Raw genomic sequence first — 27,586 nt, forward strand, 5'->3', positions numbered from 1 at the left:
CCTCTCCCTTTCCCTTTCTTTCAAGATATACACAGTTTTGATTGGAGACATTTTAGATGATTGAGAAATGAGGCTTTAATAGACATATGGAGAGAACTTAATGGACAAAGTAAGGGATATCCAGTGGAAAAAAAATTGATGGAACATTCACAAAAATGGATCATGTACTTGGCCATATTAAAGTCATAAGCAGATTTGGAAAGGTATAAATTTAAAAATATGTTAATGGATCCTAATATATTAAAACCAAGGAGCAAACAGTGATAGAGGATCAATGCCTTGATCATGAGATTTAAAAAAGCAATTTATTAATGCTTTAGTTCAAAAAGGATTTAATAATAGTAAATTACCTTCAAAGATAATGACAACAGAAATACCACATATTTCAACGTAAGCAGCCAGTTCAGAGCTTAGAAGCAAATTTATAGCTTTGAATCCTTGGGTTGAGGAGAGAAACAAAGAATGAATTAGCAAATTAGGTCTGCATTCAAAGAACATAGAAAATATGCAAAGTAATACATCAAAAGGAAAGTAGAAAAAGAGGAGAACCGTTAAAATCAGAGCAGAAATGAATAAAATGGAAAACAAAATAATTGGAATAAGTCTAATTTGTATAATCAAGAAAGCTGATTTTAAAAAACACCCTAAAATTTTAATTTAAAAAAGAGAACTCAGTTACCAGAATTAGAAACATAAAGGGGATGTGATAATATATGAAATAAATTTAAGAAAATATTTGTGCGAATAAACTTTAGGATTTAAGAAATAGATAAATATCTGCAAAAAAATAGCAAACACCCAATTTGACATGACTGGAAATAGATGGCCTAAATAGACCAATCTCAATGAGAAATAAAATAAATCCTTAATGAATGTAAGTTCAAATCCCAGTTATCATCATACTTAACAATAATAGCTGACATTTTTATTGTATTGTATTTTGCAAAGTAGTTTATATACATCATTTGAGTATCACATCAGTGAGAAGTAGGTTATCTTGTACTGCTGTTCAGTCTTGTCCGACTCTTTGTGACCTCATTTGGGTTTTCTTGGCAAAGATACTGGATTGATTTGCCATTTTCTTTTCCAGTTCATCTTACAGATAAGGACACTGAGGCAAACAGTGGTTAAGTGCCCAAGGTCACATAGCTAGTAAGGGTCTGAAGCCAAATTTGAATTCAGGAAGATGAATCTTCCTGACTTTAGTCCTACTGCTCAAACTACTGTACCACTTAGCTGTCCCAGACTTAAATTAGTCTGAAAGAAAGAACAGGTAGTAATAATAATAATAACTGATATTTATATAATTCTTTAAAGTTTGCAGAGTACTTTACATGCATTATGTCATTTAGTCCTCCTAACCTTAGGGGATAGGTGCTACAGCTACCATCATACCCATTTCACAGATGAGAAAGCTAGAGTTCAGAAAAATGATATAATTTGCCCAAGGTCACACACTAACACCAACTCAAGAACTCTCCACCACAACATGTCCATTCACTCAGCAGACATTTATTATGCATCAGGATCAGAGCCAATATAAAAGTATAGCAGCAAGGATGTACCAGTTCCATTATTTACAGGCCACTGTGACTAAATGAGGCAGTGACTTGTAGAGGCAGAGTTCTAGAAGGTGGAGGAGAGGAAGCCTTCCTCTATTCTAGGTATAAAGGACACTTACCAGAAGCACACAGGTAGGGGATGGCATGTTAAGTTCAGGGAATAGCTAGTAGTCCAATTTGGCTGGACGCAGAGTACATGAAAAGGAGCCATATAAAGAAGGGATGGAAAGTTAACCAAAGGCAGATTGGGGAAGACCTTAAATATCAGGCTAAGGATGTTGAAATTTTATCTTATGGACAATAGGGAGCTATTGAAATTTTTTGAGCTGGGGAGTAAAATGGTCAGAACTCTGATTTCGAATGATCATTTTGGCACCTATATGAAGGAAGATTTGGAGAAGGGAGTGAAGAGAGACAGAGTTGCAAAGAAAACTCACGAAACATTACTTAGGGCTGTGTGATACACTTGTGTCTTCAGGTATATCAGTTGGGAAACATAGTGTTCTATTTAACAGATGGTAGGCATAAATTGGGCAGTATGGATCTGGAGGAAAGCCCATGTATTCTGTCTCCTTGCTCTAGTCTGTTCACTGACTGTTCTTTCTTCTTCACTTCCCTAGGGAACTCAATGGGAACAACATCACTCGGATCCACAAGAATGACTTCGCAGGACTGAAGCAGCTTCGTGTGTTGTGAGTGTCTCCTTTCCTTGTCTTCTTCCCGAGTCCCTCGCCCCTTTCTCTATTCCCTTGCCCATCCTCAGAACTTTTGCTGTGGGATTCCCTCGGTCTACTTTGGTCATGGAAATGAGATCTGAGGATGTTAGGGGCTGAGTCCTGGCCCAGATCAGCAGAGAGCTAACACTGGGACTTCAGTCGTTCTAAGATAGGTTACAAGGTGGGCCTCCCCAAAGGGCCCCAGTCGAGGCAATGAGGTGGGGAAATGGAAAAGTCTTTTCTTGTGTACCTCTGAAGCCTCCAAGCCTTGGTAACTCTTCTCTTCAGTCTTATCCCATATCAGGGACTAGAAATTCTATGTTATAGGAACTTCATTCCTTGCCCTTTGAAGAATGCTGGCCTGAGAGTCAGGAGACTCATCCTAATCTATTGCTGCCTCACTGTGTAACCTTGGGAAAGCTACTTTCCCTCTGGGCCTTAGATTCTCTATGTAAAATGATGGATTGGACTGGATGACCTCAGAGACCCCTCTAGCTCTAGGTCTATAGACCTCTGAGATAACAAACATCTAAGGTCCTTTGTGTCCCTAAATCTATGAACCGAAGATCCTAGGAGCCATTATGCTAGAGTAGTACATGCATTGACTCAAGATTCAGAACCCCTGGGTTCAAATCTCACCTCTGATGTCTACTACTTTGTGACCTTGTGCAAATCACTCAACTTCTTCATTCCTCTGTTTCTTCATCTGTAAAATGGAGGGGTTGGAGCAAATGGCTTGTGAAGTTCCTTCTAGGTTGAGACCTATGGTCTTAGATAACAACAAAGGTCCCTTCTAGCTCTGACATCCTATGGCTCTGTGAGTTCCATGAGTTTGACTTTTATATCTCTAATTCAGGAACAGTAGAGATCAGGTGTGATGTATTTTTGAGGCACCATAGTGACAGCTAGTAAATATCGGAGGTGGGATTGGAATTTAAGTTTTCCTGACTCCCAGCCAGGACTCTTTCCACTGAGCCACCTGATTGCCTCAGCTTGAATCATGGGAGTAAGGGAGAAGGCAAGGAAAGGAGAAGCTAAGTTACTTGGAGGAGACCATGAGCCCATCCTCTATTTCTCCTACTTCTTTATAAACATGGAGGTAGGAGGTAGGACATAGAAAGGCAGGAGACCTGTTAAACTTTGTACCAAGTGCAAAGATGCTGTCATAGGTTCACCACTGCCTGGAAATTGTGCATCCTTTCATTTGGGATATAGGGAGATATGAGATCAGGGAGGACATGGGGAAAATCAAAATCAAAATCAAGGGCTTGTGTATGGGTAGCGATGACTTGGCATAGGTGTTTCATTTTCATCCAAAACAGACGGGGGCAGTGGGAGGGTTGTGTGATGTCTGCCAGCTGCCGGTGCATTTTCTGCCCTCATAAGCTCTGCCCATTTGGCACAATCCTTTGCCCACTTGCAGCATGCTGTACTTGCTGTTCTGTTGCCTGGACATGTGCCCTCTGGGTTAGTGCTGGAGGCTTTGCCAGGATGGACACTTATGCCAGGGTCTGATAGATCCATGCCCCTTGCTCACTGCTGACTAACTGGGGTTTTCTTTTGATATGTTTTTGGAAAGATAATCTGGTAGCTTGGTGGATGCATGGCCCTATGCCATAGGGGTGCCTGATTCCAATGAGGCAGGACTGGGGAGGAGAGGAGGCATTTATGTAGCAGGGTTTGGTTCTGGGAAGAAGCCTTCATTGTTGAATTCACCAGATTTCAAGGAAATCTCATCCACTCAAGAAGGAACTTAATAGAATGGTTGTATACTTTCTTTATCATTCCTTAACTAAATACCTTGTTCTGAATTTGCCTCCTATTTCTTGGAGTCCTTGACCTAGAGCAGTCTTTGTCTCTTTGCCTCACCAGACAACTGATGGAAAATCAGATTGGAGCAGTGGAGCGAGGAGCTTTTGATGACATGAGGGAGCTGGAGAGACTGTGAGTATCCACAGGGCACAAGGATGGGGGAGAAGTTGGATGTACACAGGACTCCATGCATGAATTTTTTACTCATGGTGTCCCAGCCATATATCTGAGGCTTGTAAAAAAAAATCCCTGTAACTGGTGGAGACCGTTTCCTTTCCTTCTTCCCACCAGTTTTGTTAAATGTTTTATTGATGTACTTTAAAACACATCGCTGTCATTTCCCAATACATTTCTCTCCTCATAATTGATAATGGCTTAGCTGACAGTTAGCATCGAGTCATCCATCAATAGTTTTACTTGGCTGTTATATCCTTGCTGTTTGGCATGATGCTGATTGATAGCTCACCCAGGCAGTGATGGGGGACACAGGAACATTTACTGACCCTATATGTGTCCTTCTCTGCCCACCTCGCCACTGGTTCAACATGGAGGTCTTTGGCATCAGCAGCATGGAGGGATCATGTGCTTTGCTTTTCTGAAAAGCAGGGGCAGCGGTGGGGACATTGAAGCATCTTTAAATTGTGGTTTAAATGGTACCCATATGGCAGTGGGGAGATGGGCCTTCCAGGTGGATGCCATGTATCATCAAATGGGACAGTGGCATTGTTGGAATCTGCCAATGTGGTTATGGCTCTGGTTAGACTCGAGGAGGAGGATGGCTAGAACAAAAACAACCCTCAACAAATATCTTCCAAAACAGCTGAGAGCCCAATCAACCAGAGACTCGATAGGAGAGAGATGGGCTTTGTTTTCAGTCACCTCCCAATATGGTATGTGGGGGAACTTCCAGGGGGTATACTGAGGACTCTTCACTATTCCCTTTCCCAGATTTTCTCTTCACTGATCTGATCTAGGAATTTGTAGGAGCTATGGTTAAATTCACCTTTTTAAGATAAGATGACACAAAAGAAATCTAGAAGAAGAAACTATTCATTGTGTGTGTGTGTGTGTGTGTGTGTGTGCTTGTGTGTGTGTTTGTGGTGGGGGGAAGAGGAGATAAATTAATTCCCTCTGAATTTGTTGTGTGGCACCAGATAAATCATTTCACATCTCTGGGCCATAGTTCTCCCATTTGAAAATAAGAATCACAGTCTGGTTTCTACTTACTAGGGATTGTGGGAGGGGAACAAAGCATTGTGGTTGGAGGAAGAAGCTACTAGAAATTGAAATATTATCTTGTCAGTTGCCATTGTTTTGGGATCTAAAAGATCATTTTTTTCCCTTCAAAAATGACGTTTTTCCCTTAGAAGAAAGACCATTGGATTAAACCATTTTTACCGGCAGGCAGGTAGGAAGGGATAGTCATACAAATAACATCTGTGCCAGACTGGACCTTCGTGATCCCTAGGGAAGAGGTGCTGACCTGCCTTGTGTAGCTGCTGACAGGTTATTTTCCTGGAGTTGACCATAGACTGATTACAACCCTAAGGTCAGCTGATTTCCAATGGACATATGATTTTATGGTTGCTGGAAGGAATTAAGAAAAATGTTTTTGAATTTTCTTGATTGTTTGCATATTCTAATGCTGTTTGGAGTTCTGTAGCTCAAGCTATATGAAAAATTCCTTGAGCTCCTGTGCTCGGCATGTAATAGGAACTTAATAAATGCTTGTCGAATTGAATTGAGGCCAGGGGCCATGTTTTACATTTTAGTATACCCCATGGCACCTAACATAGTGTTGAATTTTTTATAGAACTTAATAGATACTTACATGGAATTGAATAATTGCTTGAGTTTTCAAACATTTGACCCTCATTTCTGGAGATATCAGGCTCTGTTAGCCTGTGCAGTTTTGTGAATAGGACAGAACTTCACAATTAAGAGAAACATGGGAGGAATTGTTTGAATTGATGCAGAGTGAAATAAATAGAACATAGGGGACAAATCATGTAACAATTATTACAATGAAAATAAACAGAAAATTAAAATGAAACCAAATACTGAATAATTATAATGACTAATCTTGGTGTCCAAAAAAGATATGTGGAAATACCTCCCTCCCTTCAAGGTAGATTCCAGGTGAGGAATGTTGCATGCACTGGCATATGTGGTTAATTGGGTGATTGGTCAATACCAATTAGTCTAATTGTTTTTCTCTTTTATAAGAGAGAGCTTACTTGATGGCTTTGGGGGCTATATGTGGAAGTAACTATGATCAAAAGGCATCAGCAAAGCTTAGGGTTTTTTTTAACTAAAAGAACATAAATGCCACATTAGGTCAAGCTCCTAGCCCATGTGACCTAGTATTCTGTTTCTGACAATGATACATACCAAAAAGCATTTTTTTTTTCTAGAGGTGGTGGTTGACTTCAATGGAATCAACCTGAAAAAGTTAGGAATGTACCTTATATATTCCAGACTTTCTTTACTAGTATGTTATGAATCTATTGTCCGTGAATATAGAAAAGTAGAATCACAGCATCACAGAATTTAGAATTTGCCTGGTACAAGACAAGAAAAGGGAGTTAATTATTCAAGGTCATACAGCTGGGAGACTAGTTTTCACTCATCTTCCCAGCTTATTTTGTATCTCTTTAAATCATTAGCCTCTTTTAATTTTTGAGGAAACAAATCCTAGAAGCTTATTGTCCATGGTATAAAGTGATGCTTTCTGAAATCCCTTTATGGATATTTATTTGCCCTTAAATTCCTTTTAAGGTTCAGTGGATGCCCATAATTTGAGTATTTTGGGATGTCATGAATAAGCCTATTTTCCCCTAATCTATAATCATGAGTTGATAGATTTCAGCCATAAACTCTCTCATCTTATTTTTTCCAAATGGGAAAGTATTCCTCTTTTGAAGATGATTCTCAGAGGGCAGGTTCTTCATGCCCCTCTATCATTTTAGTTGCCTCCCCTGGAACAATTTCAGCTCTGTTGGGTTGTTTTTTGGTAAATAGAATTTGAAGAATTAAAAAATCTGAATCACGGAGTACTCTCACTCCACTAAAAATCCTATTCTGCTGCTTCATTGTGGGATGGTGGTGATCCAGGAGAGTCAAAAGTGATGCTGGAGGGGCAGCTAGGTGGTGCAGTGGATAAAGCACCGGCCCTGGAGTCAGGAGTACCTGAGTTCAAATCCGGCCTCAGACACTTGACACTTAACTAGCTGTGTGACCCTGGGCAAGTCACTTAACCCTCGTTGCCTTGCAAAAAAAAAAAAAAGTGATGCTGGCAGAATACAAGCCCTGCTAGGCCCTCTCAAGCTGGAAGGATTTTGAGCAAGTCCAAGTGACAGACAATATATGTCTTCTGGGGACCTGTCTGGCTAAGTTCAGAGAAGCTTTTCATCAGAAGTCTGGCCACAGGATAATGAATATTTTTGGCTATAAAATTCTTAAAGGTTGTCTGCTGAAGCAAAGAGTGGAGATGACACAGATTAGTAGAGGGGGTGTCCCTATGGATGAAATCTATATCTCTTAAGCTAAAAGATGGGCAGATAACATGTTTTCATGAAATCTGTTGATTCAGAAAGGGAAGAAGGAGTCCAACGCTCAAGGGCTAGTCCAAAATGGTTGATAGAATCACAGGATGTTTGAGCTGGAAAGGGACCTTAGTGATGATAATCTGGTCCCCTTCATTTTATAGATGAGAACCAGAAAAGGGATAAGACTTGATCTAGCTTGTGTCTCCCCCTCTATGAAGCTTTTCCTGATTCCCCCTCAAGTGATAGAGCCCTTCCTCTTAAAACTACCTGGTTCTACTTTTTAATATATTCAGTATATTTTTATCTAGGTACCTGTCATCTCCTTTCTTAGAATGGGAATTTCTTTGTTTGTTTGGGGTTTTTTTGGTGAGGCAATTGGGGCTAAGTGACTTGCCCAGGGTCACACAGCTAGGAAGTGTTAACTGTCTGAGGCTGGATTTGAACTCAGGTCCTCCTGAATCCAGGGCCAGTGCTCTATCCACTGCACCACCTAGCTGCCCCTAGAATGGGAATTTCTTAAGGGAAGACTGTTTCCCTCTCATTTCTGTATCATCGGTGCCTACCTGAGTGTCTGGCACATAGTAAGTGGTGAATAAAGGCTTGCTTGCTTCCTTGATTGACCCAAGACCATACAGCTAGTGAGTAAGCGAGTTGGGAGGCCTCCAACCTCCAAGCCTCATATCTTTCTCTCACAATACAGTGCTTTCCTCCCCTGGATTATCTTTCCAAGTCAGGTTACATTTATAGAACTCAGAGTTTCTTCCTTAGCCCTTGGGAAAACTGTAACTATATTGGTAATTTTTCCAGATAAATTAAAACTTTATATGAGATGACCCATTTAAAAATGCTATGATCAAATGAGTGTCATTTAAAATGGACTGCTAAAGTAGACATGTAAGTTTTGAACATATGCCCTAAGATTCCCTCCTTCCTCTTGTTTCTAATTGCCTAAATTTAAGTGAGTCTGTGTAGGTTATCTTTGGCAGCTTGGTTATCCAAATTGGTAGAGGGTTTAGGATTCAGGATTTTGTAGTTTCAGGTAATAATGGGAGTTGGCATTTACATAGCAAATGTCTGCTGTGAAAGACAGTTTGTTAACAATAGGTTGGATGGGGCAGCTAGGTGGCGCAGTGGATAGAGCACCGGCCCTGGAGTCAGGAGTACCTGAGCTCAAATCCGGCCTCAGACACTTAACAGTTACTAGCTGTGTGACCCTGGGCAAGTCACTTAACCCCAATTGCCTCCCTTAAAAACAAAACAAAACAAAACAATAGGTTGGAGGCGGGGGCAGCTAGGTGGCACAGTGGATAAAGCACCAGGAGGACCTGAGTTCAAATGTGACCTCAGGCTTTTGACACGTACTAGCTGTGTGAACCTGGGCAAGTCACTTAACCCCCATTGTCCCACCCCCCCAAAATCAGAATCACAATAGGTTGGAGGCTCCAGATGGCAGGTTAGGGTAGATAGGGGCATAGGTGGTATGGGTAGGAGGGAATCTGGATTGATGGCCAGGGAAGGGGACTTAAGCCTAGCTGGGGTTCATAGGGATTCCCAGTGGAGCCACAGAGAAATAGAATGTTACATTTTTCACAGTAGTAATGGCAACATTGATTTTATCATGAATTCCTGAGCAAGAGATGAAAAAGTATGTGTGTTGAGAGGGTTGGAGTTGGCCATTATGCCTGGTAGCAGGGCAGGTGTAGAATTCTTGGTCCTGCCTAATGATCAAGGCAGGGGTCAGTAGAGTCCTGAGGTATGGCTGGTTACTGAGGTATTGCAAATCCACCTCCATTATACTATTCTCCCTAAAGTGCTCATGAGGTCAAGAAGATGGTGTGATCAACACTGCTCCCATTTGGATCCTGATTCTGATATTCACATTTTTCAAAAGTGTCCAGGTGTTATTTACTTAAGACTGTTGCCAGTTGAGTGGTTGATTTTCTCTGGTATCTCATGACATAGTTACTACATGGCACAAGATGCTAAAATGAAAGTTGCAATATGTGTATGTATGTACGTGTGTGCAAGTACACATACATGTAAGTCCATTATTAGGGATAACTCAACAACTTTTTTTCTATCGTAGAACACATTTTTTCCTTTTTCTATGAAAAACAAAGTTATTTTAGTTTTTCTTTTCTTTTCTTCAGACGACTGAACCGGAACCATCTGCACTTGTTACCAGAACTACTGTTCCAGAATAACCAGGCACTTTCAAGACTGTGAGTAACCTTTTTTCATCCTTGGAACAATGCTTCTTTTCTTGCCATTCTTGGCAGGCTAAGTGGGGAGTGTTGGGGAGTCAGTGAGGATTGCATCTGCAGAGGCTCTTCTTGGAACTGCCTGATATTAGCCTGCCTCTCACCTGGTCAGAAACACTCGTGGCATCCAAGGGTCAGACTCTTTTCATAAGAACAGTTGCTTTACCAAATGTTTATCAAATATTGCTTTATCATAGTCTTCCTGGCTGTGATAGAAGAAATAAAGGAAGCATTACAGGAGTGTTTGGTTGTTCTCAATGATATCAGCTTTAACAGAGTGGACTTGTAATAGCCAAACATCCGTACCTTCCCTTCATATCTTGTTATGAATCCGGGCTTTCAAGTCAGGAAGACCTGGGTCCAAATCCTGTCTCTGATGGTATAAGTGTGACCCTGGGCAAATCACTTAACCTTTATGTGTCTTGGGCAACTCCCTAAGTCTTAGTTTTTTTTGTTTGTTTTTATTTATTTATTGTGGGACAGTGAGGGTTAAGTGACTTGCCTAGGGTCACACAGCTAGTAAGTGTCAAGTGTCTGAGGCCAGATTTGAACTCAGGTCCTCCTGAATCCAGGGCCAGTGCTATATCCACTGCACCACCTAGCTGCCTCCTCCCTAAGACTTAGAATTGGGGTGTGATCTGGTAAAAGGAGTTCCCCACAGCGACAGCGTTTTTGCATAGACTCTGTCATTTATAGTTATCTCTAACTTCTTCTTCTTCTTCTTCTTCTTCTTCTTCTTCTTCTTCTTCTTCTTCTTCTTCTTCTTCTTCTTCTTCTTCTTCTTGAGGAAATTGGGGCTAAGTGACTTGCCTGAGGTCACACAGCTGGTAAGTGTCAAGTGTCTGAGGTCATATTTGAACTCAGGTCCTCCTGAATCCAGGACCAGTGCCTTATCCACTGTGTCACCTAGCTGCCCCCCTCTAAGTCCTTCTTGAATCTATTTATGTTTTAATTCTTTCCCACCAGGCATTCATAACCATGTGTTATGTGTAACACATTGTGTTAGCTCTGGGAAAATACAAGGGAAATAATACAAATATAAGGGAAAATAACATAGGATTCTTTCCCGCAAGGAAATTAAAATCTAAAAGGGGTGATCGACACAGATTATTGGTTGATGTTCTAATTTGTATTAAAAGAAGAGTAGGAAGTGAAATAAGATCAGATTAGGGAAGATTTCATGGAAGATATGATAACTGAACTAGGTCTGGAAGGACGGATAACAAAAGCTAGCATTTGTCTAGCACCTTAAGGTTTGCAAAGTGCTACACAAATATCATCTCACTGAATCTTCACAACAACCCTGGGAGGTAGGTACTACTATTATCTACGTTTTACAGTTGAGGAAACTGAGGTACAGAGAAGCGAAATGATTTCCCGAGGGTCACACAGTCAATATTTGAGGCAGGATTTGGACTGAAATCCTCCTTACTTCAGGTCTAGTGTCCTAGGTCCAGTCACCTAGCTAGGATGTCAAAAGAAGGAGCTGGGGCGGGGGGGAAGGATAATCTTGAAGCCATAGGACATGAGTTCAAATCCCAGCCCTGATACTGTGTGTGGCCCTTAGAAATCACTTTACCTTTCTATACCTTGGTTTCCTCATCTGTAAGATCTAGTCCAAAGGATTGGACTGGATGCCCTGTAAGGTCCCTTCCAACTCTAGGTGGCTGATCCTTAATTCCATCTTATTAGAATCAGCCTACCAGTCTAGCCGGTCAAGGCCTTCTCCAGTCCTGTCATTCAGAGTCATTCACCAGCTTTCTGCCAACTGCACATCTGCCAAACATGCCATCTCTACCTTTATCTGAGACACTCATGTCAAATAGCACTGGTCCGACAGCTGGCATGAATGTTGTCTCCCCCATTAGACTGTGAGCTCCTCGAGAACAAAGACTGGATTTTACCTTTTTTTTTTTTTTTTTGTATATCCAGCACTTAATTCAGTAACTGACATGTTGCAGGTAGTTAGTAAATGCTTATTCACTGATTGATGACATTTGGGGTTTGGTGGCCATCAGCCAATTCCTGAATAACAACAACAACAATGACAATAGCTAGCATTTATATAATGCTTTAAGGTTTACAAGGTGGGCGTTACATATGTCATCTCATTTGTTCTTCACCACAGTCCTTTGAGGTAAGTGCAACTATTATTTCCATTTTACAAATGATTCCACTTGATCGTAGAATCGCGTAGCCCACATCTCTCCAATTTTGCCCACAAGAACTGCATAGTAGACTTTGTTAGATGTTTGATGAGATCTAGATAAACTATGTCTACAGCATTCTCTTGACCTCTCTGAGTAGTAACCCTGTCAAAAAAGGAAGTGAGATTGATCAGGCATGACCTCCTGATGAAGCCACTTCCTTTTCTGACTTGTCCCAAACCATCTCCTTTTTTAATGTGTTCTAGAATGTTGCCAACGATTGAAGTTGAGATCGCTGGCATACGGCCTATAAACTTCTCACTTTTGTCCCTTAAAAAAATCGCATCGGTATTTGAACTTCACATCTGCAGTCCTCCTTTTCTTCAAGATTTTTAAAGATAATCATGTCTGCTGGATCTTTTAGTTTCTTTTTTTTTTAGTGAGGCAGTTGAGGTTAAGTGACTTGCCCAGGGTCACACAGCCAGTAAGTGTTAAGTGTCTGATTCTGGATTTGAACTCAGGTCCTCCTGAATCCAGGGCTGGCACTCTATCCACTGCGCCACCTAGCTTCCCTGGTCTTTTAGTTTCTTGGGATAATATTTGTAGTCAAGTGTATGCTCCCTATTTCCTTAAGTCTCAATTCTCTTAACCTTTGTTTAAAAAAAGAATTTTTTAGTTAAATTTTTTCAGTTAACAAAAATCTCCTTCCCATCCTTCCCATCATTGAAAATAACAAGAAATAAAAACAAAACCCTTGTAACAAATATGCATTGTCAAGCAAAGAAAATCCCCTTTGACTTTATCTAAAAAAACCCCAGGTCTTATTCTCTGATGGACAGAGAATCTATCACCTTTCTGTGAAGAGGGGGTGGGTGGTGGGTAGTGTGCTTCACCATCCATTCTCTGAAATCATGGATGGTTATTGCATTGATCAGAGTTCTTATGGCTTTCAGTTATTTGTTTTATCCTTTCCAGTCCAGAGATCACTCATGAGATAGATCTTTGGAAAGTGCTTTGCAAACCTTAAAGCCCTATGTAAATGCTAACTATTAATATTGCTCTCAGAGAATACAGAAGAGCTCCCAATATAAAAGTTGAGTAGTTCTATCTTTTGTATGATGATTTGTTATCACCTTCCAATCACCCTAAGTCCCCTTTTTTCCTCCCTTATCCAGTGTAGCCAAAGAAAAAGCTCTTTTTGTTGTCCTTAGCATTCATCACCTGACTCCACAATCTGGATCTCGGTGCTCTTGACTTATGGAGGTCTGTGACTCTCTTCAAAGTCATCCTTTATTACCTGCTTTTGCCTTCATCTTCTAAGGGCACCTTCAAAGTTTAAGTTGGTTGATGAGTTTGCTCTCTATCTGCATCAGTTTCTTTAGGCAGGTTTCCCTCTTTTCTTCTTCATTGTAATTGTTTCTGTTTATGGCCTCAGAATTTCATTTCGGAGAGCTTCCCATTCCTCCTGGGGTAACTTATTCATGGAAAATTTTAGGTCATAGGAACCAACCCTTTGAAACCTACTGTGCCAAAATCTATAGTGTAGATTGGTTTATTCCTGTCTTTTCTCTCCTTTATCACAAATTCTAAAATGGAACCATCTCTTCCTCCCCTCCTCCTGTTTGGTGTCATATTCTTCTATCCTCCAACCTCCTGATGGAGGTTAGAGGTTCCTTCTTCCTCTTTGTTTGCAATCCTGTCATTCTTTTCAAAGAATAATTAATTTGTTTTATCTGATAATCTGGAGAATAGAGAGGCATTCCTCTGACCCCCTCTACCTCTTCTAGGAGCAAGACCAACCTGCACTTTGAAAATACTTAGCAGTTACCGACAATAACAGATAGACAAACCATGCTTTCTGGGAAAGTTACTGCCAAATTCCCCATGGCCTCCACAAATCCTATAAGTGAGATTCTCAGTCATCTGCCATTCTGCATGATAGGTTTAGTGGCAATTAACCATTGCTGTCTTCCTCACTGGTGTCTCTACTCACCATACTTCATACTATTTCTGCTTCCTAAAGCAATGCTGGTCGTGAAGGCACTTCACATAGCAGTGTATCCTGATGTAGTGGAAAGGGCACTGGGTTTGGAATCAGGGAATATGGGTTTGAATCATAGGTCTGCCAACTTACCTGGTATGACCTTCACTGAGTCATTTAACCAGTCTGGGACTCAGTTTCCTCATTTATGAAACGAAGAGATTGGACTAGATGAGTTTTGTCCAGCTTGAATCCTGAGACAGATATTCAAAGGTAGGTCATGCCATCCCCGGGATCATTGTTATTGCCATGTTGTCTTCATCATCAACAACACAAGGATATTTATTCAATGCCTACTCAATAATGCCCTCTCCTGGGTTCTGGGGATACTCTTGTTTCTGTCTTTATTGAGATGACTTAATAGGGGAGATATGTAAAAAGATAATTGGTGGGGCAGCTAGGTTGCACAGTGGATAAAACACCATCCCTGGCTTCAGGAGGACCTGAGTTCAAATCTGGCCTCAGGCATTTAGCACTTACTAGCTGTGTGACCCTGGGCAAGTCACTTAGCCCTCCTTGCCCCACAAAAACAAAGCAAAACAAAAAGATAATTGGCAATAAGACATCATATGACAAGTGTCAAATCAGTAGATTAGCCTAAACACAGATTTTTTAGCATAGTTTCCAAATTCAACTTGTATAGCTCAAGTTTTGCTTTTGATTGTATGGCCTCTATCGTTGTGTTATTAGATTGAATATAGTTTTTTGTTGTTGTTATAGTCCCCTTCTATGCCAAGTCATACCATGGGGCCGTAAAGCATGAAATTTTGTTGTTCAGTCGTTTCAGTCGTGACCCCACATGGGGTTTTCTTGGCAGTGATACTGGAATGGTTTGCCATTTCCTTCTCCAGCTGATTTTACAGATGAGGAACTGAGGCAAACAGGATGAAATGACTTGCCCAGGGTCACACAGCTAGTACATATCTGAGGATGGATTTGATCTCAGGTCTTTCTGACTCTAGGCCCAGTGTTCTAGCCAATAGGCTACTTAGCTTCCTTAGCATTCCCTCCTGTAACGTGTCTTTTCTAGTGAGAGGCTTTCACCACTGAATTTAAGATTTACGCAAGTCATTTTCCCTGGGAGTTGTGGGTGTTTTCTTAGAAAGGCCAGAAGACCCATGATGGGGTTTTCTATTTGTCCAATCTAGCTTTTTTTCAACCCAGTGAATCCGAAGCATCGCAGAATGGTCTGGTTAACTTTTTCTTGGGCATTTATCCATGAAGATTTGTTCCCTGGACATTTGTTTTCTCTGCTGAGGACCCCCTTGTTGACTTTTCTCCTGCTTTGAAGTGACTCTAATGCTACTTCATTTCTTCTCTGGTGTGAAAGATGTACCTTAGTACCCAACAATTTCACTAAATCAGGCTGAAAATGGATTTGGGAGATAGAGGACAGTCCCAGAAAAATTTGTGTTTGGGAGTCTTGCTTTCAGTTTTCTTATGAATAATATCCCTGGATTCCTATTATACATTATCCACACGACTCCTTTGTTTTTGGCTAGCTCTTCACAAAATGGGTCATTTTATCCCTTTATTTCTCAGATAGGGAAATTATCATTCATCATTTATGTGAAGGAGATAATTTGCCCAGCATCATGAAGAGAGTTAGCAGCAGGTTGGAGGTTAGAGTGGAAGGCTTTCCAAGCCCCAGGGCATTGCTGAGCTAACTCTTTTGCTCTGCTAGGTCTCACTAGTGGGAGGCATTGACTGGGGGGTGGGAGGGGATCTCCCTTGAGGCCCGCAGCTGCCTCGGAGTAGAGACAGGCTGTGGGCCTGTGGAGGTTTATCAGTGTCTAAGGGGTTTCACTCTATTTGGCCAGATCTACTTTGGACTTTAGCTCTTCCCCAAAGTAGGAGGTTTTATACTTATCCCGAGAGGCTGTGTGACTGAATAAGAGAGCACTGAACTTCCTTCTGAAGTCTTGGGCACAGATGCTGGCTGGCTGTGTCAACATTTGCCTGTCACTTAGCTTCCCTGAGACTCAGTTTTCACCATCTGTAAAATGGGGATTACCCAGTATTTGTTGAAGCAGCATTTTGTAAACCCCCAAACAGTATATATGTATAAAATGGTGGTGGTTGTTTTACTTCACCTTTGCTTTTATTGCTGTAGGGAACTCTGAGTGAGGAACCTACCTCTGTCAGAACAGATTATTCTTTTTGAGTCATTTTTTCAGTTGTGTCCAACTCTTTGTGACCCTCTTTGGGCTTTTCTTGGCAAAGATACTGGAGTGGTTTGCCATTTCCTTCTCCAGCTCATTTTACAGATGAGGAAACTGAGGCAAACATGGTTAAGTGACTTGCCCAGGGTCATATAGCTAGTAAGTGTGGGAGGAGGGATTTGTATTCGGGAAGAGGAGTCTTCCTGATGCCAGACCTGGTGCTCTATCCACTGTGGAACCACTTTGAGTGGACCTATTTTGGTGAATTAATGGAAAACATGCATGAGAATCGCACGGGGTAGGCATGGGTGGATGGGTTATGAGCAGCATTGTTGGAGGGCACATTTATGTCAATGAGATCACAGAACCACAGGAGTGAGTATTCGATTGTGTCACATGACTCTATTTGTGGATCCATGAATATAACATTTTTCTTCATGGGGCATGGCCAGTAGACAAGATCAGATTACTGCAAAGGTCAGAAAACATGTCAGGAAGCACTGGGTTGCCCCTGAGAATATGCAGGCATTTGTTCAATGGTCTGTATGGTAATCTATATTTTAAAAGTATTCTTCTAAGACGGGGGGAGGAGGGATGTAAATAGTCATTTCCATGGAAATTCTGCTTAGTGGTTTGACCATAATATTTCCAGATTTTCTTCTGTGGAATTAGTTCATTCTTTTTCTTTTTCTTTTTTTTTTTTCGGGGCAGTGGGGGTTAAGTGACTTGCCCAGGATCACACAGCTAGTAAGTGTTAAGTGTCTGAGGCTGGATTTGAACTCAGGTCCTTCTGACTTCAGGGCCAGTGCTCTATCCACTGCACCACCTAGCTGCCCCTTAAGTTTTTCTTTCTTTTTGTGGGGCAATGAAGGTTAAGTGACTTACCCAGGGTCACACAACTAGTAAATGTTGAGTGTCTGAGGTCGGATTTGAACTCAGGTACTCCTGAATCCAGCGCTGGTGCTTTATCCACTGCACCACTTAGCTGCCCCTCAATCTCCTTTTTTCAGCTCTCTTGCCTTTTATCTCACATCTCCCTCCCCAACCAGAAGATCACAGGTAGCAGTCTCCTTTTCTGGAGACTGAATTCCTACGGGTTTCTTTTTCAGCATAAAACCAATGTGTATCCTGACCAGACGGACCTTTTGTCTCTGCCAGGGCCTGAAAAGGATGAGGGGCTAGTGATTAAAGAGTCAGGGGGGCAACCCATGGCATTTGTTTCCCCTTATTTATATCTCAGCACCGCAAGAAGTAGCATAACTCATTAACTGGGCCCTGGTGGTTAAAATGGTGCTGATCGGATATTTTGCAGAAGCACTGTTGAAGAATGCCTGACCCTATCGACCCTGTCTCAAGCTCTGTTTAATTAAACTGTCAGGACTGGACAGAGGAACAAAGGTGGTTTTTTTTTTTCCACCCCCCCTTCCCTTTTCCCAGCCCCCAACATGGGCAGGAGGACATTGTCTTTGGTGAAAAGAAGAGCTGTTAAAAATGGATCTTTCTTCTCCTCGATGGAAATCACCAGTGGCAGGCAGGAAGGTGACGTCCACCATCACGAAACCAGGATACCACAGAGCCAACCCAGCCACACAGAGGCCTGCTGTGTAGGCAGCCAACCATTGATAGCAGATGGATCCTACCACATTTTAGAAGTCCTTTAGTGGAATACTGAGAATGAGTTCACTCCATAGGGACCTTGACCTTGTCCATTTGTGCAATGTTGAGGAATGATCCTTGGTCCAAAAAAAACACACTTGGAAAAACTGGTGGGGGTAGGGGGATGGTGCTCCAGAAGAGCCCAGGATAACTGTCCATTCTCTCCTCCTTTCTTCTCTGTATGGTTCCCTCCTAAGTCAGCTATTTCCCATGCTTGTCACTTAAAAGCCTCATGTTAAACAAAAAACCCAAACAAGTCTCCCTAGCTTTGCTTTTCCTTCCGCTCCCCTACATGATAATGAGGTGTCCTTCTCTGAGACCATGGTATTGGGAACATAGCCACTTTCTTACTTCCTGGACCTTCTCCTCAGAAGAGAGGCATCAAAGGCAGACTGTGACAAAGGCTAGTTTGCTATAAGGTAATGATTTATGAGGGTATAAACTCCAGCAAGGTATAGAGGGGAGTTGGTCAAATCTTGTTCAGGTTACCCTGCCTCGTTCTAGATTTCTCTTTCTGGTCATTACCCATAACCCTTCTTTATAACTATATAACTTCTCATAACTACCCGAGACTTCTATCTTCTTTTCTAAGCACCATCTTTGCTTCTATCCCCCAAATTTCAATGACAGGATCCCATATTTAGAGCAAGTCATCTAGTCCATTTTACAGATAAGGAAACTGAGGGCCAGTTAGGTTAAATTACCTGTCCAAGGTCCCACAGGTAGTAAGTGTCAGACTTGGGATTTAAACTCAGGTGCCAAGAATCCAAGTCCAGTACTCTTTTCACTCTATCCTACTGCTTCATCCCTTTCTCAGTGAGTTCAAAGTCATACTTTGATGATGACATGAATGAAGTCTTTGGTGTTTAAGATTTCTCCTCGTAGGAGATACATGTGAAAAGCCGGTTATTCCCTGTTCTCTTGTTCATTCCTCATTCCCTGATCAACACTTGGTGAAACTGACTCTTTGGTCCACTCCCACCAGTTCTAATCATTAAGCATTCCCTTGGACTGATGCTTCCCCTCATATACCAGTGGGGATAATAGCTGATGTAAAGGATGAAGTCAGCAGTGTGGGGTCAAGGCTGCTGGCTTATCTCACTTCTAGAAGCATTTACAGAAGACAGAAGCTATTCTTGAGAGTTCGGAGGCAGGGACGTGGTGTCCCCTTAATGCTGTTCAATTGAGGTATTTGTATAGTATGCCCTGGGGCTTTTGACTACTGTCCTTCAGGCAAAACTCCGATTGGTTTTTGTGGGGCCCTAATCTTTATCACGAATTTTAGAGCTAGGTTTTTGTGTGAGAACAGTGCTAAAAAAAATGTTAAGGAAAAGGAAAAGAAAAAGCTGAAGAGGAGACTGTTAATCACACAGCAGCCATGCAGAGAACAATTTGGGAATTATGATTTAGCAATTATGTAGCTCTCTGTATTCTCAAAGTGCTTTACAATCATTAAATCTGAGCCTGCCGTCAGGCCCATAGTGAAGAACGAGAGTGTCACACTGGGATAGACGCAGGAGGTCTGTGCTGAGAAGACAGAACGAGAGCTAATGATGCCTCGGAACTGGCCAGGCCTGGAGTCTGAGCATGCAAAAGTGGACCTGGAAGCAGAAACACAGCATGGATTAATGGCCTTAGGGCCGGACTGTGAGCCAGAAATTTTGATTTCCAATCCTCAATTGGCCGCTGATTGGGTGTGTAACCTATAGGACTTTACAAACGTGGATGGCAGAAGAAAAGGGGCCCATAAAAGGGAACAGCAGGAAGAAGTCAGTCAATATCCAGATGAGGACTTGTGTGTGTGTGTGTGTGTGTGTGTGTGTGTGTGTGTGTAGAGGGGGTGCTATATTAGTTTCTGTAGGGGGACACAATATAATTAGCATGCACAGGTCCTGATCCAATGCTGGGGGCAGACAAAATACACATGAAAAAGCTGAAGGCTGGTTTTATAATAACAGTGGTTCACATTTAGCGTGAGGATCAAATGAGATCATGTGTGTTAACTCTCTGCTTCATAACTAGAAGATACCATGTAAAGCATTCCTTGCTGTTGTTCAGAAAGTGTTTTCCTCTCGACCACGCTGTGGGGTGGGTCGACAGTGCACATAGCCCTGCTCTCATTTTACAGAGGAGCACACTGATTGGTGCTTGTAAGAGCAAAGTGGATGTTACAGAGGGGACTTGTCTCTTGGCTGGGGTTCAGACTAGGGGACCTGGCTAGGGCCACTTCCACTTCTGGGATTCTGGGATCCTAGGTAGCCTGCCCATGGTCACATACCCAATCAGCGTCTGAATTAGAACTTAGGACCTATGGTCTTCTGGTTCCAAGATCTGTTCTTGTTCTATATAATGCTCCATGTTTACAGTATAACAGACCGGCAAGTGAGAATCGGTACGGTAGAAACTGAACTTTCTGCCAATTTTTAGGTGGTGAGGTAGAAAACTTTCTGCAACTGTATATAGCAAAAACTTCCCTTGTCACAAATCATGTGTGTTGAGAACCCATCTGCTTCCCTACCTCCCTCGCCCCCAAAAAGATTGGTGGAATAATAAAATAACAAAAATATAGACTAATTAAAATATAATTGGCTATATTTTTGAGAAGATAATACTGAGAAAGGGGAGCTTTCTTCTTCATTAAATCATCATGTGCAAAACATCTGTTTATATATCATATTCCTACCCCATACAGTACAATATTAGCTCCCCAGAGGCAGAAACATACTGTTTTTCTTTTCTTTTTTTTTTTTGTGTTGGGGTTAAGTGACTTGCCTAGGGTCACACAGCTAGTAATTGTTAAGTGTCTGAGACCGGATTTGAACTCAGGTCTTCCTGAATCCAGGGCTAGTGCTCTATTCACTGTGCCATATAGCTGCCCCTATAACATATTGTTTTGTTGTCTTTGTATCTTCACAACCTACACCAGTTCCTTGCACATAATTGCACATAATTTAGTTGTTTCAGTTGTGTATGACTCTTTATGACCCCATTTGGAGTTTTCTTGGCAACGATACTGGAGTGGTTTGTCATTTCCTTCTCTAGTTCACTTTACAGATGAGGAAACTGAGGCAAAAGGGGAAAGTGACTTGCCCAGGATCACACTGCTAGTAAGTGTCTGAGGCCAGATTTGAATTCAGTCTTTCTGACTCCAGGCCAGTGCTCTGGCCTACTACTGTACCACCTAGCTACCAAATATATTAGAACCTGTGTGCCATCAAAGTGAATAATGAACCTAGACTTGTATAATAGATAGCCTTTAAAACAAAACTGATACCTTGCGAGGTCACCATGGAGAGATGGCAAGTAGAGGCAAAATAGTCAGTGAGCCTTCTGTTTGGGACATTAGCTAGACTCCATTCATCACAGCTTGATTTCTTCTTTCTTGAAAGAAGCATGGCGGGTATTTTACCCTCAGTAGAATACAAGTCCCTTGAGGTAAGAGACTTTAATTTTAATCCTTGTATGCCTAGCACCTAGCATAGTGTTTTACACATAGGAGAATCAAGATGGCGCACACTGAACTTAGTGAACCAAATGGAACTGAGTTGGCTGCCATTATGTCACATTATGGGGGGGGGGGCGTCAACTGATCAGTTGTAATTGATCTTGTATCTGCTCTTCATTGCCCAAGTGAAAATCTCTGGGTAGGAAGGAAGAATTTTAGGGGGAATACAAAAATTGAGTGTGAAGAGTCAATTAGGCAGAGTTGTGCCTGAGAGCAGGGCTCCTTTTGTAAGACAAAGGATCCCAACCACAACTGGCAGTGTTGCCAGATGGTATTTTATTGGGAACTGGCAGCTTTTTCTTCTGTAGAATATTTTATGTGCAAACCATTCTGCTGATATGTTAATTAAGTCATCATTTGCTTTCATCAATTTTTCTAAAGCATCACACTTTCTGAGAATCTTTGGAACACTGATACTTTTGACCATATCAACTGGTGCTTTCAATGAAAGGCTGCAAGTGGTTTTAGGGTAATTTTCAACAAATTTATTTCCAGACATTCTGCCTTGAGTAAATAGAATGAGGAGTAAATGTGATCTAGTAATCCCAAGAAATATGTATTAGCACTGTGAGATTTGATTGGTCAAAAGTGAAAATTATGTTCTGTGGGAAGTGTATATAAAGTTTGATTATCAAGGTTTGAAATTCATGGCTAAACAGCCATAGAATTTTTCTTTCATACTTCATCTATTATCACCTGACTCTTTGTTATAATTGTTTATGTTTAAACCATTTCTACTAAAAGAGATATTAAGAATTGGCCAGAGCCTTTCCTCTAGTGTTCTTCATGTCTACAACATACAGCAATGTCTCTTTGACAACAGACATTTGTTTTTCACTGATATATCTTGGTACTACTGATGTCTATGCTCCAGGAAGTAGATTTATAGGATAATCTATGTGCTCAGTGCTGGGTTTAGGCAGTTTTAACTACCTCATCTAATTCTTTCCTGAATATGCTTGCCACAATGCTAACGAATGCATCTGAAATACTTTTTGATAAATAAATGAGCCTCTGTACTATATGGCCAGGATGAAGTATAATAATAATAATAATTATTATTATTATATATCATTTTAAGGTTTGTAAAGCTTTTTCAATTCATTTGATCCTTGCAACAATCCTGTGTGATGGGCGCTTTTATTATCCCCATTTACACTAAGGGAAATCGAGGCAAAGAAAGGTTAAATGACTTGCCCTGGTTTACATAGCTAAGTAAGTGTCCAAGGTGGGATTCAAACGCAGGTTTTCCTGACTCTAAGTCCTGGGTTTTATCCATGTCAAGAAGATCCTCAAAGGATTAGGACTATTCAGATGCCCTGATTTTGAACCAAAAACTGAATCTCTTTTTTGTTAGATACAATTAAAGTTCTAATTACCTTGAGATAGGGCATGTTGACTGGAGGTGTGAATATGAAGAGCTACAAAAATTGACTACTCCCTCATGTGTGTGTATGTGCACAAGTGTCTGTGTGTTTAAACCTAGAGACCATTAGGAAAGCAAATTGGTTCACCTGACCCTTGAGACATAACTCCAGGAGGGGAAGAACTTCAGGGCTTTAGAGTGAGATTTTTGGATTTTTCTGATTGTGATTTTTGGTCTGTGGCATTTATCATTCTTGCCAACTGGACCCTTAAGAGTTTATCCTCTTAGGTGCTTTGTCTACAATGAAGACATATACTCACCATGTGAATGGTGGTCCCTTGGTTATGGCCTTGTAATCTGAACAGCCAGACGTCCCATAACAGAGAAGTGATCACACTTAGCCATCAATTTTCATTTAAAAAAATCAACTAAAGCACATAAGCATAAATATTAACCAATATTGGTACCTACTCTCTTAAAAGACATATAGCTGGAGCAAGAACTATGGAAATAAACACCCAAGTAGAATTTGGTACCTTTCTTACTAATTTACTTTTGTGTGTGTGTGTGTGTGTGTAATGAAGGTTAAGTGACTTGCCCAGGGTCACACAGCTAGTAAGTGTCAAGTGTCTGAGGCTGGATTTGAACTCAGGTCCTCCAGAATCCAGGGCTGGTACTTTATCCACTGTGCCACCTAGCTGCCCTCTACTAATTTACTTTTAATAATCGTCATTTAACCTAATGTTGGTTCTATTATTAGCTTTGAGTAGAACTAACTTACAATGAATATCTAAAAATATACTGCATATCAAAAAAAATCCTCCCAGGGGTGAGGAATGTGTGATTTTAATGACACAGAGGCAGCTTGGCAAAAATCATTTTCAGACAGGCAGTTGAGGCTATTACATCTAAATTAGGGGTTGGCCACATCATTCCCTCTGACTCCTCAGCTTTCACTTAAATTACTTGATTTATCAAAATAATTTTCAGTGTCACGTGTGGCTCAGGCATAGTAGGAGAATTTTAGGGTACAGTCTAGCCCTAAATAATTCTGCTATTCTAGGATTCTAAGTCCCCCACAGATTGAGGCTGTCCTGCCACTAAAGTAGCGGAGAGCCTTTGGTTTTAATTGTATCCTAGACCTTTCTAACATCTCTGATGAGCTCTCAGAGCCTTGGGGCTTCCTCCCTTTTTCTTTACAGTAGAAATAGAGATGGATTACAGTCACATAGCAGGTCTTTTTTGACAGCAGTCTGAAGGCACATGACTCCCTTCCCTAAGCAGAACAAGCATCCTTAACTGCTAGACTAACTCATTCCAAGCTTCCCCTCCCATCAGGGATCACCAGCTGCCAGGTGTTACTTGATGAATTTAAATACAATGATTAAATTTATTCACTAGCCAGCTTCTTGTAGCTACAGCGCACAGACTTGATTTAGAGTCAAACGGTTTCAGTTGCAGAGCTTGTAGTCACCGCCCCCCACCAACACCCAAAGCAACAAAAACTCTCCACCCCCCACCCCGCCGAATTTATACCAGAATATAGATTTTTGGAGGGTGGATGGAGGATGCAGGGGGATAGAAATGATCAGAGAAGATCATATGAATGGGAGGCTTAGCTTCATGATTTCAGGGATCTATGATTTCATCCATCTCCCCATGCATCTTGTGACCTCCTCATGCCTTAACAGATAGTTTAATAAGTTGCCGTGGCCAGAAAGAAAGCATCATCTATCTGCTGGCCGGACTTGCGTTGATAAGCTTCCCTGAACTTAGCCAGTCTGTGTCTGCAGTGACAGATGGATGGGTCATGTCCAAGACTTTCTGGATTGATAGGACCTTCAAGAGCTCAGTGCTCTCTTAACTTAGCTGACTGACTGACTGACTGACTGACTGAATGAATGAATGAATGAATTAATGAAAAAGCATTTATTAAGTGCTCACTATGTACAAAGCTTCATGCTAAGTGCTGGAGAGACAGTTAGAAAAATAAGATGGTGACTCTTTTCAGGGAGCTCACATCCTAAGGGTGAGGGACAACATATATGGCTATGATCTGCTGATCAGAGTGGTATCAGGCTTGGGGAATAGCTTCTGTACCCTGGCCTGGGTGAGAAAGTGAGACCCAATAATTTTTTTTTTATTAGTGAGGCAATTGGGGTTAGTGACTTGCCCAGGGTCCACACAGCTAGTAAGTGTTAAGTGTCTGAGGCCGGATTTGAACTCAGTCCTCCTGACTCCAGGGGCCGGTGCTCCATCCACTGCACCACCTAGCTGCCGCCCCCCCCCCCAATCATTTTTTAAAACCCTATAAATAGTAGCAAATGTTTAAGGGACCATAGCTGTCCTTATCTCTTTCCATTTGTGCCTGAGGGGAGGGGAGCAGGAGGCGATGTGGTATAATGGAAAGTGACCTGAACTAGGCATTAGGAAACCTGGGCTCAGATTCTAACTCTTCACACTTCCTAGCTATTGTATTATGAGTAAGCCATAGTTTCCCTATCTCTACTATTTGCCTATCTCACAGGGTTGTGAGGAATGTGCTTGCTTTGTAAACTTTTAAACACTACATAAATATTATAAATTAGCAGTTTCCTCAAGGGAACAAGGTTAATAGAATTTAGTTCAGTATCAATCAATATAAGGTTTTAACCCCAATCTCTCCCATCTAAAATTCCTCCATTTAGAGTTTCAACATAATTTATGATTTATGGTTTGTTTTCCTCCTAAAAAACATAAACATCTCTAGGAGGGCTACACATTAGCCTTACCAGTAACTTCTGCTTCAGTGTGAATAGCTTTATCAGATCCTTTCCATAGAGTTAGTTTTGGTAGGGGGAGGGTTTGAAAGAATGTAAGAATAATGGAAATGAGCAGAAAGTGAGCAAGAGGGGAAGGCTACAGAAGGAGACCACGGGGCAGTAGAAAATGGCATTTACCTGGATTAGATATGACGCTACTACGGCTAGACGGGTTTGCAGGTAGTTGAATGACTCCACCTAGAGAATGCTGGCTAATGGATTAATTCTTTATTATTATTATTTTTTTTTGGTGAGGCAATTGGGGTTAAGTGACTTGCTCAGGGTGACACAGGTAGTAATTGTTAAGTGTTTGAGGACAGATTTTAACTCAGGTCCTCCTGAATTCAGGGCCAATGCTCTATACACTGTGGGGGAGGCCTAGATGAATGACATTCATGTGAAAAAGACCTGGGAGCTGTAGATGAGCATAAGATCAATATGGACCAAACAGTGTTGTGCTAATTCAGTAACTGTCCCAGTTATGCTCTGCCCTGGTCAAACTACATATAGAATAAATACTGTGTTAAGTTATGGGCAATATATTTTAAGACGGATATTGACAATATAAAGTTTGTCCAGAGGCTGGTGAAGGTCCTAGAAACCAGGTCATTTTGTTGTTGTTGTTTGTCCTTCATTCCTGAAGAGGACCATGACAGATGTCATGACTTGCAATGAATTGGATTTAAGTGAGGAAGGGCTGTGCAGTCACCGGCCTCACTTTCTCCTCAAGAACCATCTGGATCCAGTGGCAAGATATCGATATATCTATATCTATATCGACATCTATATTGATAGATATAGATAAATATAGATAGATAGATATGATATATTATCAGGACAACTGGAGATGGGCCCAGATGTTTAAGGCAATTGGGGTTAAGTGACTTGCCCAGGGTCACACAGCAACTAAGTGTGTGAGGTGAGATTTGAATTCATGTCCTCTCAACTTTAGGGTCAGTGCTTTATCCATTGTGCCACCTAGCTGCCCCACCAGGTCATGTAAGGAATAATTAAGAGAACAGGGGATAGTTCCTCTGGAGAAGAAAAGACAGGATTTTTTTTGTTCAGTTGTTCAGTTGTGTCCAACTCTTTGAGACCCCGTGGACCATAGTATTCATCCTCCACTATTTTCCAAAGTCTGTCCAAGTTCATGTTCTTTGCTTCTGTGATGCTATCTAGCCAACTCATCCTCTGCCATACCCTTCTCCTTTTGCCTTCAATTTTCCCCAACATCCAGGATCTTTTCTAATGAGTTCTGTCTTCTCACTATGTGGCCAAAGTATTTCAGATATGTAGAAAAGGGAATAGACTTATTCTGTTATGCACCAGAGATCAGAATTAGGAGGGATGGGTGGGAAGGAGGCATGGTGAAGAACTTTATAACAGTATAATAATAATAATACTAAACAATAAATGATACCTGTTATATAAATATATAGTGCTTTAAGTTTTGCATAGTACTTTACCTACATTATCTCATTTGATCCTTACAACTATTCTGAGAGGTGGCTGCCATTATTATCTCTATTTTATAGACAAGGATATTGATTGAGGCTTGGAGTAGTTAGTGACTTGCCTAGAATCAAGTAGCTGGTAAGTGTCCGAGGCAGGATTTGAATTCACATCTTCCTGACTCCAAGTCCAGTCCTATCCCCAGGGCCACCTATCTGCCTCAATAGTGGCTGACCTTTTTTTTTTTTAAAGTAATTTTAAATTCAACCAAATCCTAGCACATGAAGATTATTTAAAGAAGCCTTTGGCTTTCCTTGCCCGCTTTGGAGACCATGGTCATTGTAGTGTGACGGAAAGCATGCTGGGCCAGACCCAGAAGTTTTGTTCTTTAAGCAAAGTTCTCAAAAGGGGTTTGGTTCTTGATGCTTTGAGAGGAAGCCCTCCGTGATATGTAGCCCCTTCCCAGAAATGACCCGATTTCTTCTCTGAAGTCCCTTGTATCTGCCGGGTTCATACCTCTTTGCTCCCTGACAAAGACCCTACTGACAGCGGAGCTT

The 27,586-nt window shown here is 41.3% G+C and overlaps 1 protein-coding gene across 1 annotated transcript in view; it reads left to right on the plus strand.

Moving 5' to 3' along the window:
- SLIT1 (slit guidance ligand 1) overlaps positions 1-27,586 on the plus strand; it is a 248,127-nt gene that overhangs the window by 21,399 nt on the left and 199,142 nt on the right. The window contains 3 exon segments of the mRNA XM_043983001.1: positions 2,183-2,254; positions 4,151-4,222; positions 9,789-9,860. Of these exon segments, the coding sequence (XP_043838936.1) occupies positions 2,183-2,254; positions 4,151-4,222; positions 9,789-9,860 (216 nt within the window).

Source organism: Dromiciops gliroides, chromosome 2 (genome assembly GCF_019393635.1).
Source record: "Dromiciops gliroides isolate mDroGli1 chromosome 2, mDroGli1.pri, whole genome shotgun sequence".
Taxonomy (NCBI): domain Eukaryota; kingdom Metazoa; phylum Chordata; class Mammalia; order Microbiotheria; family Microbiotheriidae; genus Dromiciops; species Dromiciops gliroides.